This window comes from Delphinus delphis, chromosome 16, assembly GCF_949987515.2.
Source record: "Delphinus delphis chromosome 16, mDelDel1.2, whole genome shotgun sequence".
Taxonomy (NCBI): domain Eukaryota; kingdom Metazoa; phylum Chordata; class Mammalia; order Artiodactyla; family Delphinidae; genus Delphinus; species Delphinus delphis.
The window spans coordinates 2,965,489-2,979,849 of NC_082698.1; the positions used below are offsets into that span (position 1 = coordinate 2,965,489).

General features: G+C 57.6%; 1 protein-coding gene across 7 annotated transcripts in view; it reads right to left on the reverse strand.

Moving 5' to 3' along the window:
- The window catches only part of MGMT (O-6-methylguanine-DNA methyltransferase), a 344,140-nt gene that overhangs the window by 57,024 nt on the left and 272,755 nt on the right, over positions 1-14,361 (reverse strand). For 4 of the 7 annotated variants that reach the window (XR_011246747.1, XR_011246748.1, XR_011246749.1 and 1 more), the window contains exon 4: positions 11,293-11,432. Coding sequence is in view for 4 of the 7 variants with exons in the window: in XM_069541493.1 (XP_069397594.1) it covers positions 11,293-11,432 (140 nt within the window). In the remaining 3 variants the exon portion in view is untranslated. Of the gene's footprint in view, positions 1-1,047; positions 3,722-11,292; positions 11,433-14,361 lie in introns of those variants that run through there. The other 3 variants (XM_060033835.1, XM_060033837.1, XM_060033836.1) reach the window with 2 other exon arrangements.

A 14,361-nucleotide genomic window follows, 5' to 3' on the forward strand; every position in this document is an offset into this window, starting at 1 on the left:
AAAAGAAAACAGACTCTGGATCCTTCTGTGCGCCCCACGGTAAGATAACTTGTTACCATTGCAGCTTGAAATCAAAACAGCACTAAGGTCCTGGGCAAGCTCTGAGGTGAAGTGGACAGTCCTCGCCGACTCGGCTGTGACGTCCTGCCTGTTCCCATGGTGGCCGAGGCTCGAGCTGGCACTGCTGCCTGTGGCATAGCTGCAGCTGCACCAGCAGCCCGGGTGAGTCTGCGGGTGCGGAGGACGTGGCCAGCGGGGCCTGCGCGCCCTGCGCGCCCTGCCTGGGCTGCGCCAGGACAAACACGCCAAGCGGGGCTCCCTGCCCCCTGGGCTCTTCTGAGCAGCGCCTAAACCCAAGGGCTCCACCCGACCACGCCACTGCTTCCCAGAGCTCTTAAGCCACCCGCCTGCTCGGTTCTCTCCCACGCTGACGCTTCAGAGGAAGTTTGGTCTGGGATGACACTGCTGTTCACAACAGGTTAAGGAACAGTGACTCCCTCCCTGGACATGCCTGGCTGCTCAGAGCAGAGGTGCTGCCTAAGGAAGAATGCGGGGTGGAAAACGTGAGGCCCTGGGCGGGAACGGGCACCCGAAGAGACTCGAGCTGGAGACGACAGTGCTGCTAGGCAGTGACCACGCCGCACCGGCCAGCTGCTATCTGTGTCGGCTGCGCGCGGACTCGAGTTAAAAACCCCGACCAACTTCCTCCACGGCGGACCCGCCCCCTTCCCCAGAGGCCTGGCTGCCCGAGCGGCTCCGACTCCTCCCCGCACCTCCCCTGCCCCTCGGCAGCACCAGCCCCTCGTCTTCGGGCGCCAGGGAGTCAGGCTCTGCCGTCGCGTCCCCCCCTCTGCAGCCTCGGACGCGGCGAGCGAGTGGGTCTACGTGACCCTCCTGCCCGTCGTGGGAAAAGCACCAGGAGAGGAACACGACGACCCTTCGCAGCCCCACCTCCCGTGTGGTCAAGGGCAGCTATTTCATTACACGTGTGCTTCCGCAGAAACAAGTATTATTTCTGAATCTTTCACGACCCGGGTGTCCGGGAACGGCGAACACAGCACGCGCTGGCTGAGCGGCTGTCCCGCGGGTCTGGTGCTGGCGGGTCGAGGCCCGGCACTGGATGGAGGGAAACCCGCCTGTGAGGGGACCTGGGGCCGCAGCCAAAGGACTCGGCCTCCTTGCTTCAACATCTCTCTTCACGGGGAAAATATTTTCGTGTTTCCCTGGGCCTTTCCTGTCCTCTGCATTTTCACAAACCTGCTGCCCCTCCAGCGGCTGCGGCTCCAGGCGGCCTCTCGGAGCCCGCTGCCCCTGGAATGGTTCGTGGCCGGCACTCAGGGACGGCTCTGCCAGTGGGAGCCTGGGGCGTCTCTCAAGCGTGTTCTGATGGCTGAGGAGGCCCCGGGAAGCAGGAAAAAGAGCAGAGTTTGTGTGGCCCCAAGGGCGCAGCCCAAACCGGTGGCGCCAGGCCACGGAGCTGCAGGGTCCCCTCGGGCAGCTTCGCCGGCGGGCCGGGCCCTTGCAGGCTGCACAGCCCGGGACCCTCGCTCGGAGGCTGCCTGAGGATCTGGAGATCACAGCGGGAGTCCCCCGTCCCCCTAAGGGACGCCTACTCTCCAGGCCGAGGCCCGGCCCGCGTGCAGAGGGTATGGGGCCTGCGATGTGTCCTCAGGGCTGACCGCACCGCAGAGAGGCCTGCCCGCCTGCTGGCAGCCCGGACGGCACGTGCCCCGGGGACTGCCGCAGGGCATCTGGATCGGAGTTCTACCCTACCCCACTTTCAAACCCGTCACTGAGCAGAAGTGGGGCCAGGGCTCCCCAGCGCCGCCCAGGGCACCACGGTGGCGCCCTCTACTGGAAGCGCACAGACAGCCCCGCACCCAGCTCCCCAGGCCGGGTGCTGCAGGCCGGGCATCGCAGCCTGCGCTTCCGTTCCGGGCAGAGGAGGGGTCCTGGGACTGTCAGTCACTGGAGCAAAGCATTTTCCTTACACAATTTGGGACGCAGCCAACCACCTTCACAGCCCCCAAGTGCGAAGGGCACCCCAGGTCCCCCACTCGTCCTCCCAACACATCGGGACAGAGAAATAGGCCCTCTGCTCACACGTGGAGACACACAATTCTCACAGCTCGCCGAGCCGAGGGCCCCCGTGAGAATGGACGGTCGCAGCGGGGAGACTCAGGGTTCCATCCGAAGATCAGACATCTGTGCAGCTCCCTGCAGGAGCACGACTCTGCCGTAAAGAAGTCCTGAGAAGGATCAAAGTCAGAAGATAATGCGGAAATGGTCATATTTTACTTTTGAGGGAAAAAATCCAGAATTAACTTGGCTGACCTAAGAAAGGGATGCAATAAATTGTAAACTGGTGAGAAAAGCCTAGTTTGTGTTAGGTACCTGCTCTTTTGTTGATATTAAGGTACCATGAGATACACAGTACACCCAAACTGTACCCGTGCAGGGCTGTATTTTTACCCAGGTTTCTGGTGACAAACACAAACGGCTCAAGCTTCCCTGCTGCTGTTTTACACTGTCGCAGGCACCCTTGACAAAGACACGGCATTCTACTGGACACTTGGGCATGGTTTATTTTCTCCATACAACATATTATTTACCCACAAACAGAGCTACAAGTTTCCCTTACGCTTTTTGGATAAGTCAATTATAACGCTGAAGCAACAACACGGTGCTGAAGTATCAGACCATGTGCCCGGCAGATGCTGGAGACGCTCCTCTCTGCCGTCGGTGACAAGAGCTGACCCGCCTTCGTGTGTGACCCTGGACTTCCAGGCTCGACGTCAGGTGTCAGGAAGGAGAGGTCGGCATCCCTCGTCACCTTCTGTCCAGAGAAAGGCTGGGATAGACTCCATTCCTCAGAGAGATGCCATTTCAACCACGCCCATGCGCCAAGAGCTGTTTGTTTTCCCAAATCTTTCCGGCAAGCGGTTATTTTCTTTCCACTGACATGACCCCCAGTGGATGCATCCTGCATTCGCTTTCTGGCAGTTGGAAAAATAAGGCTGGAGAATGTCAGTAAGCGCCTGTTTCCAGGGCCCGTCCCCTCTCCTCCAGCAGCATCATCCCGGCAGCTTCAACCGCCAAGAGGAGAGGGCAGGCGGGGAGCACGCAGGGGGCAGACACGGCTGCAGCCTGGGCCGGGCCTGCATGGGGGTCCAGGGCCCTGGGGGCCTTGGCTGGCTCCAGGCACAGGTGTGGTGCCCGAGGCAGCCAGCGGTTCCCGGTGGGCGCCGGATGCCCCCTCCTTCCGGGGCAGTCGCCCTCATGTTTGCCAGCCCCCCACTGTCTCAGCCCTGACTTAACAGTATTAGAAATGGAAGAGTGACAGTGTGAGAGAAGGAAACGGGTTAGACGCACGGCGGCCAGTCTCTGAACTCACTTTGTCGTAAAATGTGGAAAAGAAAGAGCAGACACGCGGCACCCCTACGGCTCCAGCCCCTTTAACGTGGCAGTGCCGCCGCCCGCCGTGCTCCCAGCGAGCTGTTACTACAAACACTCAATCCTGGCCAGCAGGCTGGGAGCTGGTGGTGCCACCCAGGGCCCCGTGCCAGGCTCTCGCTGGACGGGAGCCCCCTCCACATGCCGGTTTCCCCGCCGGGCCGCCTTCGTGGGCCAGAAGCCACTCTTTCACGGCCACGCCTCCAGAGTAGCTGCCCAGGGCTCCGCTGCTGCAGATCACTCTATGGCACGGGATGAGGATGGGCATCTGGAAAACAGCGAGGCAGCCTCCGTCAGGCGGGGCTCCGGGCCAGCGTGGCCTTTCGGGATCCAGGGCAAGGCCCCTGACCGCGACGGACCCAGGGCCCAACTCGCAGGGCTTGGCCACCTGCAGGCTCTGTCTCAGCACTGCTCACCCCTTGGCCTCTGAGCATCCTGCGCGGGCTGGGAAGGGGCCCAACGCCTGAGGCGAATGTGGGGCATCTTCTAGAGAACCCCTTTATGCTACGACTGGGGAGGAGAACGCTTAATTTCACTTGATAAGGGATTTAAAACGGAGGCAGAATTTAAAATGACATTTCCAGGTTTAGGTACCACGTAAAATTCTCCAACACTTCCAAGACGTTAAGAAGAAACTTCGGGGGATGCTGTACTCACACAGGCCCCTTCAGCCCAGAGGCTGGAACGTGTGGCCGTCCCCATGCAGTCCACGCCTGCTTTTGTAAATAAGGTTTTATGGGAACACAGCCATGCCCACTTGGTACTCCGTACCTGCGGCTGCTTTTGCAAAGCCTAAAATATTGATTGAACGGCCCTTTATAGAAAAGGTTTGCCGACCCCGGCTTTACACTACACCCGTGCACTGGGGGGGACCTGCATTCCTCCTTAGTCTCTGGACATGGCAAGTCTGAGAAGCTCCAGTTCCATCTGTTCCCACCTGAAAAGCTGCCACCACCACTGCTGCTACCAGTACCCCACCTGCTGGGATGGGGCAGCCAGCTCTTCCACTGACACCAGCAAGGACCCTCGGCCCATGCTCACCCTCATTCGTCCCACAGGGTTCCCCCCGCCCCACCCCCCAAAAGAAGCCCTAATGGGAAGACAAAGCTGCTCCTGGCCTTTCACACCTGGAGACAAGCGGAGTAGCCAGGTACCTGCTTAAATCAACAGAGTGATTCCACTAAAAGCAACGCCACTTTACAGTGAAAACAGGTCCAAACACAGCCCACAGAGAACCGCCGACTATCAGAAGGGCCCCACTGCTGAGACCAAGGGCAGTGACAGCTGCCCAGGGGCCGAGTGTCCCTGAGATGCACCAGGAAACACGGGCCCAGGCTGGGCTCTGTGCACCCAGTGAAGCTCACCCGCGGCCCAAAATGCAGCCGCACCAGTCCCAGGGGAGGGGCAAGGCTGGCCCAGCCTCGGAGAGTGAGGGCCTGGGTCCCGGGAGGCTGGACAGGCAGGCAGGGTGTGGACCGGGCGCCGATGCCCCAAGGACAGGGCCTCCCCCAGCGCCCGGCACCTTCTTTTCCTGGCCCAGAGCTGACACCACACAGACCCGCAGGAGTCTGATACCACACGCACCAGACTGGACTGGACCCCAGGGCCCGCAGTCGCTACTCCTGCAGCCACTCACAGGCCTAGTTCCCCCTAACCTCGTACTGGCGCTGCCAACCCCACCAGGGAGGGGAGCCCCTGTCCTCTCTGGCGGGGCCTCCTCAGCAGGAGTCCCAAGGACGCGCACGGGAGCCCTGCTTGGGGTCTGTTCCTGGAACGGCAGCGCCGCGGTCTGCACGGAGCTCTGACAGCCACGGGTGGAGGGGCTGCAGTGGCCACTGCCCTTGCCTTCGGTTTCCGCGTGGAGGACCTCACTGGAGGGATGCTCCGGGCCTGGTCTCTCCCCCGCAAACCCCCTGAGGGGAGGACGACTCACTGAGCAGCCACCCTTGGAAGAATGGATGAGAATGCTCAGCTCAGCACCTTGCGGAGTCCTGCAGGGGGACTGCCTGCCCCACGGCATGGGGTGCCCTTTTCTCTCCCAAGACATGGTCAGCGCCCGCCCCTGCAGGGACCAGTGACGGGACGGGGCGGGGGCGTCTAATTCTGGCGGGACCTCCTGCAAAGCCTGCCACGGCTATGGCCACGCCACCTCTCCAGTCAAGCTTTTATCCTAATAAAGCTAACATCCTTTACTCATGTCTCAGTTGGCTCAGAAGACGGGAGGAAAGAAAGGGATGTAATTACGGCCCCTGAAAACCACAGTGGATGGGAGATGTCTTCCTGGGCAGCCAGTGGACACAGCTTAGAGCACACCCAGTGTGCCAGGGATGGCCACATGCCGGGGGCCACCAAACACAAGGAGTTGTACCCCGTGTTCCCACTGCACAGGGCTCTGGGAGACCAATGGTTGTTCTGTGTAAGGATCCGGACAAGCAGTTACTCAGAGCTTGAGAAGAGCTGCTCTCTGGAGGGACTCCCCAGGCCTTGGCAGAGTTCAGACTTCTGCTAAGGGAAGGGTCTGCTCTGGAGTCCCTGGGGAAGAAAGGCTTCATCCTAGGTAGCTCCATCCTGGCGGGAGGAAGGGGCACTGGTGGGCGGCCACTGCAGGCCCAGGGCATGCTGGGGCGAGAGCTCTCATCCCTGTGGGAACATCACGGTGGCCGCTCCACAAGGAAGGTCATAGCAGCGGGCACAGGTACAGGAACCGGGGCCCACTCTGGAGTGTCGCCGGGGTGGGGAGCTGGGCGCAGACCCTGAAAGACCCCACCCGTGGGGGGAACCTCCTCTCATGGTTTCTGGGCACCCCCTGCTCCCTCGGGCAGTCGTTCCTACTTCTGCCTTTACCGGAGGCCCTTCGCTGTGGGTGGAGCAGGGTGTCACCTGCTGGGCACCAGACACACACACACGCCTGCCAGGAAGTGCCCCTCTGTGGGGCTGCACCTGTCCCAGGAGGATGGCTGGATCCCCAGTCCCTGTCCTAGACACGTTGCTCAGTAATGATGCTCTGGGGAGAGCATGCCTGATGTGCACATCGTGACATCGTATCCTCCAACGAGCCCAGACCAGGCACTCTCAACTTCGGGACACGTTAAGCCTCTGGCCCAAGTTGACAAGCTGCTTAGGGGCCGAGAGGGGATTCCAGCCCCACACTCTGTACACTGCCCCCAGGGGACCGCCGAGGCGGGGCCTGGGGGCGCTGGCACCTAAGTAAGTTGGCTTGGGAGGTGGGAATCTGACTTCCCGCACATCACAGACTAGTCCCGCCTTGGACCAGAAGTTAGAGTTGCCATGGTAACTCGCATCGTCTGTGGGGTTCTGACCCCGCACGGGGAGGGTGAGCTCAGACTTCCTCTCCAGTGCAGTTTAACTGAGCAAGAAGCAGACACGCTGCCGAGTCCCGCTGAGTCCTGCCCGCAGCACCCAGCTCCCATCTGCCTGGAGGGAGCAGCGGGAAACTTTAAGAACAGATTGTTTGCTCTGACTGAGGGTTTTTATCAAATACACTAGTACATTAATAATTGCTGGGAGGACATGATTAGGTAATATACAATTCAAGTTTTTGACTGATAAAGAGACAGACATTTAATTCAATTTAGTCTTACAAACATTTAGGCACCAATTCAGTTTTCCTACCGAACAGCAGATTTCACAAGTGAGCTTTGATTTTCTTCCCTCTCACCCAACAAGCTATGAAATTGTAACAACGTGTGTAACGTGGACCTTTCTCCCTTTCTATGCAGGACGCAGATAACAGGACTGCTGGCCTGGAACAGCAATTATAAAGATAGCTATGACCAGTCTTCATCTTTGATGGAGAACTGGTGTCTTACCAAACACGCACTATCTTCCCCTCCGGAAACGGGAACACTGCTTCTGCTTGTGCTAATTCTGGTGGCAAGTTTCAGACTATCAAGATGACGACACCTGCTAAAATTCACTGGGGCCCTCAGGACATTTCAAAGGATCTGCACCCTCTATGCCCTCTCCTTTAAAGCCTGTGCTACACGAAATGCAATTTTTATCAAGCACCACGAAGCTCATAATATCACAGCTGCATTGAAATCTTCACGCTGTGAAATCTAATTCATCCAGTGCGCGACTCCATCACTTACACAGACCCTTTCTCAAATGCTATAAAACTTCCAAACCCATAGATTTGTCTCCAACAAAAATAACACGAAGGGGCCTTTCGATCAATAATGGAATCCCTCTGATTCCGGTGCCGGCTGAATATTTTCTCCAGCTTCGCCTTTGTTCTTGTGGGTAGCAGCCCACAAGGGAAAGAGCTTGTTTTCACTTGCGGCCTCATCAATACCTAAATCCTGGTGAACAAGTGACACCGAGAAGCTGTAATCAATAGCTCCCTGTGCGTTTTTTCTTCTGGTCAAATGGTTCAGCCCCACTGACAGCCCTGACACTTAGAACATGATGCTAAATCTTTATCAACAGCCATCTGGGTGACGGGCAGGACAAGACTCAGGGGGTCATTAACGCTCATGGCAATCTGTGAATAAACTAACTCCTCAGGAATGCGTTTGTTTAGAAGAAGGTGGAGAAACTCTCTGTGCAAGTATCGATTGCCTTTGAACTGCGTTTAGCAAATTCTGTCTGAGGATGAGTGGAAGGGTGCTTTACCGGGGAGGGTGTGAGGCCTCTTCAACCCGCCCCACCGGGAGACGGCCCGTCCCCCAGGCTGGGCCTGGGAGAGGCTCTTCTGGAAGGCTGCGAAACCATTTCACCTGGGCTGTTAATTCCTTCACGGAAAACCACGGAAAAGCCAAGGGCCTGGAACGGGACGAAACTCCCCCACCACCGCAAAAACCGCCCCTCAGCCTGGCATGGGGAGAGCAGCCCAGGCCGAGAGCACGTGCCGTCGCGGGAGCCAGCACGTGTCCTTTTACCGCCAGCCGCCTAAGGACTCAGCACGCAGTGGGCCTCACAGTGCTCTGGAATATTCCACATCCACCTGCCGCTCTCCTCCTGAAACGCACAACCATTCTTCCCGGCCGGAACACAAGACGTTTTCAGCAGGTAAGCCTCTACGATGTGCTATCTGTGCTGGAGCCCACGTGTGTGGTGCTGTGGCCGGGCCCCTGCCATCAGCACTGAGAAGCGGGACACGCCAGCCGGTCCCTGACTAGGCCCCTTCCTCCCTCAGGTCCCTGGGTCACCACTGAGATCTCTCGGCCCGTTCTGAGGAGGTTCTCTTTTACCAACTTTGTGGGACCCCTCTGAGGACGGCTGATGCCCGCCGAGCTGCCCGTGCTGCACCACGCAGCAGGCATCTCCTTGCCGGGGCACCCCCGGTGCCTCTGAGCCACACCTGGAGGCCTCTGTCGGGTCCTCTGCAGCCTCTCATCAAGTTGAGGTCCCTGCATGAGTCACAGGCAGCGCCCAACTACAGAGGGACGCCCAGGGAAAGGCCACAGTGGGCTCACCACCTCCTGTCACCCTTGGCACGGGACGGAGCTGAGAAGCGGGGACGTGGTACGGGCAGAATCCTCCCGCCCCAGTGTGTCGTCACGGCCACCCTCGGCGTGGGCACGCGATGGGGATGTCGAGACTAGGACTTCATGGACGGTAGAGTTTTAAGCCCTGTGAGATCCTCTTTTATAAATTTCAGTGGCTGAGGACACAGTTGAGCAGTGACAGTCATAGAGATTAATAGCAAGAGGAGAGAGTCCCGCTGGTTGCAGGACAATAAATGTTTCTGAACATCGCCACAAGCGCCATCGGCGGACAGCCAAGGCCTCGCCACTGCAGAGAGTGAGAAACCGCGGGCGTCACAGGGGGCAGGTGAGGAGCTGCTCATCTGTGTGTGTCAGTTAGCAGAGCTGTTTCACGGCAAGGATGGGAGCCGCGCCTGCTGATGGGGCGGGCGGTGCCAGGACGCGAGGCCAACCTCAGGGCGGGAGGCAGGGAGGCCGGGAGGGAGGGCAGAAGGACCACGTCTCCGCGTGGGGTGTGAACAGGAGCGCGGCCTGAAACAGGGATGGAGATGGGGGACAGAGGGAGAATTTCTATACAGCACGGTGACGCCGTGAAGCAGGAGGGTGCAAAGAAGTTAGTCCCCAGAGTTCTCCCTCGAGGCCCTGAGTGGACACCACAGCACGCTCTGGGTGGTCTCTCTATCCAGAGCAAAGTCAAACTGCCCCAAACTGAGTGGACCTGGGAGAAGACGGTGGCCTCCCAGAGGGAAGGTGTGACGTAAGCTTCACTGGGAGACGTGAGTAACTACACCTAGAAACTTGATTCACCGTCACCCCACGCTCAGCGCGGAAACGCGACCCGTAGCGCACAGAGGAGGCGTACGCGAACGATGTAGCTGGGCCGCCGCCACTACGGCACAACAGGTGCAAAACGACATGCTAACCAGATCCACCGGCCTCCATCGTGGAGACCAGGGACACGGGAAGTGGGGGGCTGTGTCATCGTATCACATATTGTTCCTGACGATCTGAGATATTTTAATATGGAAGAAAACTCTTCTCCGGATCAGATGTACATTAAAGCAGCGCCCCCACTACAGACCTACAGGAGCTGCTGCTTGAGAGTAACAGTGCCGTTTTGGGAGAAAGGCCAAGAAGCTGCCGTCTCCTCGAGACACCAGCTCTGCCCTCGGGCAGCCGCGAGCCGAGTGGCGAGAGCTGCCGAATGCAGTGTGCAGAACGCCAGCCTCTGCCCTGCGAGCGGGGGTGGAAGTGGTTCTGAAAACACAGCAGGGCCACAGCAAGTTTTTAAAAAGTGGGGCCTCTCTGATTTAGTAACTTCCCATCCCATGATGTGATGACTCTCTTTGCTTTTCCTGATAGGATGGCATTCTTCTACCATATGAGAGACTTTCCTACAGCTTTAGGGAGAAACCATTCCCAATGTGATAGCAGGCCCTGGCGGGCACTGGAGACTAATAAGATCGGGAATATTCCAGGGCCCCATGCAACTGTGTGGGGTCTCCCAGAGGGCCGAGCTGTTGTGTGGACAGGGGTGCCCTTCCTGCCCACCTGCAGGCTCCACAGGCGTGTGTGGCCCTGGCCAGGCCCACGTCACGGCCTCTCCACGCGGACTTCCTCCCTGAGACTGGACAGCGCTTGGCCCACGTGTGGCGTGACGGGGAGCAGAGGTGACCTCTGCACTCCTGGGAACGACAGGCCTGCGGCCACCCCACACTGAGGCCTGACCCTATCCCCTGGGGAGATGGCCTTGCGTGGTCCGTGAGTCCTGCTCTCAGCCCAGCCTGACTGCAGACTCACAGGGGGGACAAAGACGTGAAGGAGCTTGGGGACACGCCCGAAGGCGATGAGTCATCCCAGGTCCCAAGGGCCATGGCCTGGACCTCCTGACGGAGCAAAGCCCCCAGGCGACGGGGATGGGTTTGAAAACACCGCAGCACGTGTATTTTTCTAGAACATAAGCTCTCGTGCGTGGGTCTGTTTTGTTTCCTGCTGCACTCCCGGCACCTGGAAGAGCGTCGGGCACACCCTAGGCACCCAGCGTGCCCAGCTGTCCAGTGAACGAATGGCTGTCTGCTCGCCACTTCTCCAGGCTTCGCCGCCCCGGGCTCCCTGTGACGAGCAGCTCCCGTGGTTCTGACACGCATCGTGGGGCGGGGAGGGTCTCGGTGGTGCGTGGGAAAGCGTCTTTACCACATTCACCCCACCAGTGCCACCCATGCCTCTTCCAGAGGTCCCCACCACAAAGGCTTCCTGTCCTCCCCGCCCACTGCAGCCCGGGCTGCCCCTGAAAACCGCTTCAGTCAGAGGACACTGTGACCCCCTGAGCGCAGTGCCCAGGCCCCCCACTGACCACGGCCATGCTGACGCCACGTGGACGCAAACTCACAGGATTGCTTCTCATCGCCTCTCCCACGGCCCGCGCTGCTTTGGGGTTGCCCGCCAGGGCCGCTAATTGCTGGTAAGAAATCGTCTCTCCGAATTTCACAGCCTTCAGCAGCTTCCACAGCGCCTGTCTGGTGAACGAATCTGAAGGGAGAGAGCAGAGTGACACGATTTGGGCCAACGGCTCCGACAGCTCGGATACAAACGGCTGCCAGTCCTGAAAGAGAGGGTGAGGGCGCATCAACATACACAGAGGTGTTATTCTCGATGAAAACAGCTCCGCACGGCCCTGTCACCGTGTCACCCGACACGGAGGAAGAGGCGTGCGACGCAGGGCACGGAGCGGGCCGGCCCCTCTGCAGGTGTCCCCAACCGTGCCTCACAGATCTGCGATTTCCTCCCATCTTCCCCGAGCGCCAGGCAGGCCCGAGACACGCTCTCCCGGCACCCGGGCGTGTATAAATTAGCAGGCAGTGCGCTCCGTGAGCACAGAAGGCCCTGCTTGCACACCAACTTCGAAACCTTTTGTTCCGCTGGTTAATTTCCAACTTCGGCTGGGACACAGAAGGAAAAGGAAGCCACGGGCTGGGCTCTGATATTATACTAGCTGTCCACATCCGACGGCGGGCAGGCTTAGAATGCCAAACACCACGGTACACAGGGGCTGGTGGTGACCTTGGCTACAGGCATCTGTAATGAGCAGGGCTGCAAAGATAAAACAACTTCATTCCCATCTGAATTGACTAAACCACATCAAATTGCATTCGCTCTTCACCCCGCTGCAGGAATGAAAAGGAAAACGCAGGACAACATTCCCTCCCTCTGCTCCAGGTTTAGAGCTGTTTCGCGGGCGTGGAGTGCGCTGGGGAGAAGCCTGGCATGTGAAGGAGGCGGGTCTGAACCGACACCTATTGTCTTTCCGAAGGGGACGCACGGAGCCGGAGAACTGGACACGGAGCTGTGGCCCCCAGAGGGGGGGCGGGAGCGCCCGACGCAGCAACAAAGGGAAGGATTCCACGGGCAGGGGCGCAGTCCCTGAGTGTGTCCCTAATAGCACTAATTACACTCGGTGCCAAGCTGGCCAAGTGCGATTTGGTTCTTAAAGGAAACACACCCTTACATGCGTGTTAAATAATAAAAATCACTTCTTCACTGAAGGGAATGATAATCACTTCACTGGGAAAGAAAAATCTGTTTAGACTTTATTATAACATTAAGCAAATTAAACATCAGCATAATCCAGGTGATACCAGAAAAGGGTCAGCGAAGAAATTGACTTTGTTGTTCATTAATTTACATGGATTAGCAGAGGGCAAAAAGATAGCAAATGTGCTCTAGTTTTTTATGATATAATTTCAAACTCTACACCGTTTGTGGCAGGAGGGTGACTTTGGGGTTAATCAGACTGATTTGTCCTTTTAATTGCTTTCTATTCAAAGAAAATTCATTAGATAATGTTCTCTTCAAAATTCATGAATCAATTTAACTGAAGAAACCACGTTAACAGCTCTGGGTTCATTAGCACAGGCGGTTGTGTGACTAGCTGATTGCTGAGAGCGTTTCCTTAGGCAAACAGACTCTGTTTACTGTGATTTCTTTAGAAAGGGTTTTGAAATCAAACTGTTCATCATTATCACTGTCGCCCGTTGTTGTGCCTAACTTAAAAAAAAAAAAGGAAGAAAAAAAGAAAAGCAAGGCAGCTTGGTGATCACTTGGAGAAAAAGGTTTCAGGGATAGCTGTCTCGGAAAAGAAACGATAAAAGCAGCACAAGTCGACACAGCAAGAAGCAGAGGCCAGTCTCCTGCCTTCTTCCCACAGCCCAGCGTTGCTGGTTTTTGCTTTCCATGTTTTGGCCCAGGGAGAGGATGCTGCCTAGGTCTTCTAGGAGGACAGTCTGGAACTTACTAAACCTGCAGGCATACGGTGAGAGGTGTGTGCAGACAGAAGCTGGAGAGACAGAACAGTTCCGAGAAGCCGCGGCGCAGCTCCCCGGCCGCCACCTGAGCGCCAGGCGCTGACGGACTCCTGCCGAGTCACAGAGCGCCCCTCCTTCCAAGGGGAAAAACACCGTAAAGGAAAACAACTGGACGCCCGTACATGAGCGCAGAGATTATCAAACACTTTCAGCTTCACTGTCAAGTTTTCCACGGGAAACCGTTTCTCACCTTGTATGTACCAGGCGATGGTACTGGGACGAACAGCTCGAGAAATGCAGTATTTGTCGATCAAGCACATCACTGTATAAATGTACCTGGAAACTCAATTCCACCTTGTAGGGAGCAAATGCATTTATTAGTCTAAGCGGTGCTCAGAGCCAGCGCCTTCGCCCTGGACCTGTGCAAAATCAGACCTGAGCCCCACCCCTCCGAACGGGGAGGGGCAACACTCCCGGTTGTTGGTACCATTCTACAATGTAGCAAAACTGCTCATAAAGATGACCACGATCCATGTGTAGAATACATTCTCTTGAGGTGACCACATCAGTCTTTAGTGGCCGGACCATCATTTCAGGTGCCCTAAGGGGCAACCACTGAAACACCATCCTTTTCTCTCCCGTAAGGTCCTCTGCGGAGAGCAGCTGCAGCCTCCGGAGGCCACATTCTGGGTGTTCCTCTCCTTCCCCATCTCCTGCCTGTTCTGGGGTCCGGGTGAGGTCAAGGTAGGCACTGCTGGAAGACTGCTCCTTAGATCCCCCTTACCTTAAGGACACGGCCATCTCCATTTGCGCTTGGGTGGCTACTTAAACACACCCACCACAACCACCTAAACCTGGCAAAAACCGTTTTCTAAACTCACTTCCTGGATTGCACATCGCGAGCCAGGTCGCTGATGATACTGCACACCTGTAGGATGCCCCGCCATAGCGTCAAACCCGGTGTCCACGCGTGGGTCACGGCCATTTGACAGGTTTCCAACTTTCCAAGGGTTCTCCCTCCCAGGACTTGCCTTCTCTGGCCTCCGGCACAGAGGGGGCACCCAGGCTGGCACACGGGAGCTCAAGATAATCTGGGAGGGAGCCAGGTTTCTGACCAGGTGACTCCAGAGGCGAGTTCTGACACTACGTGCTCTTCA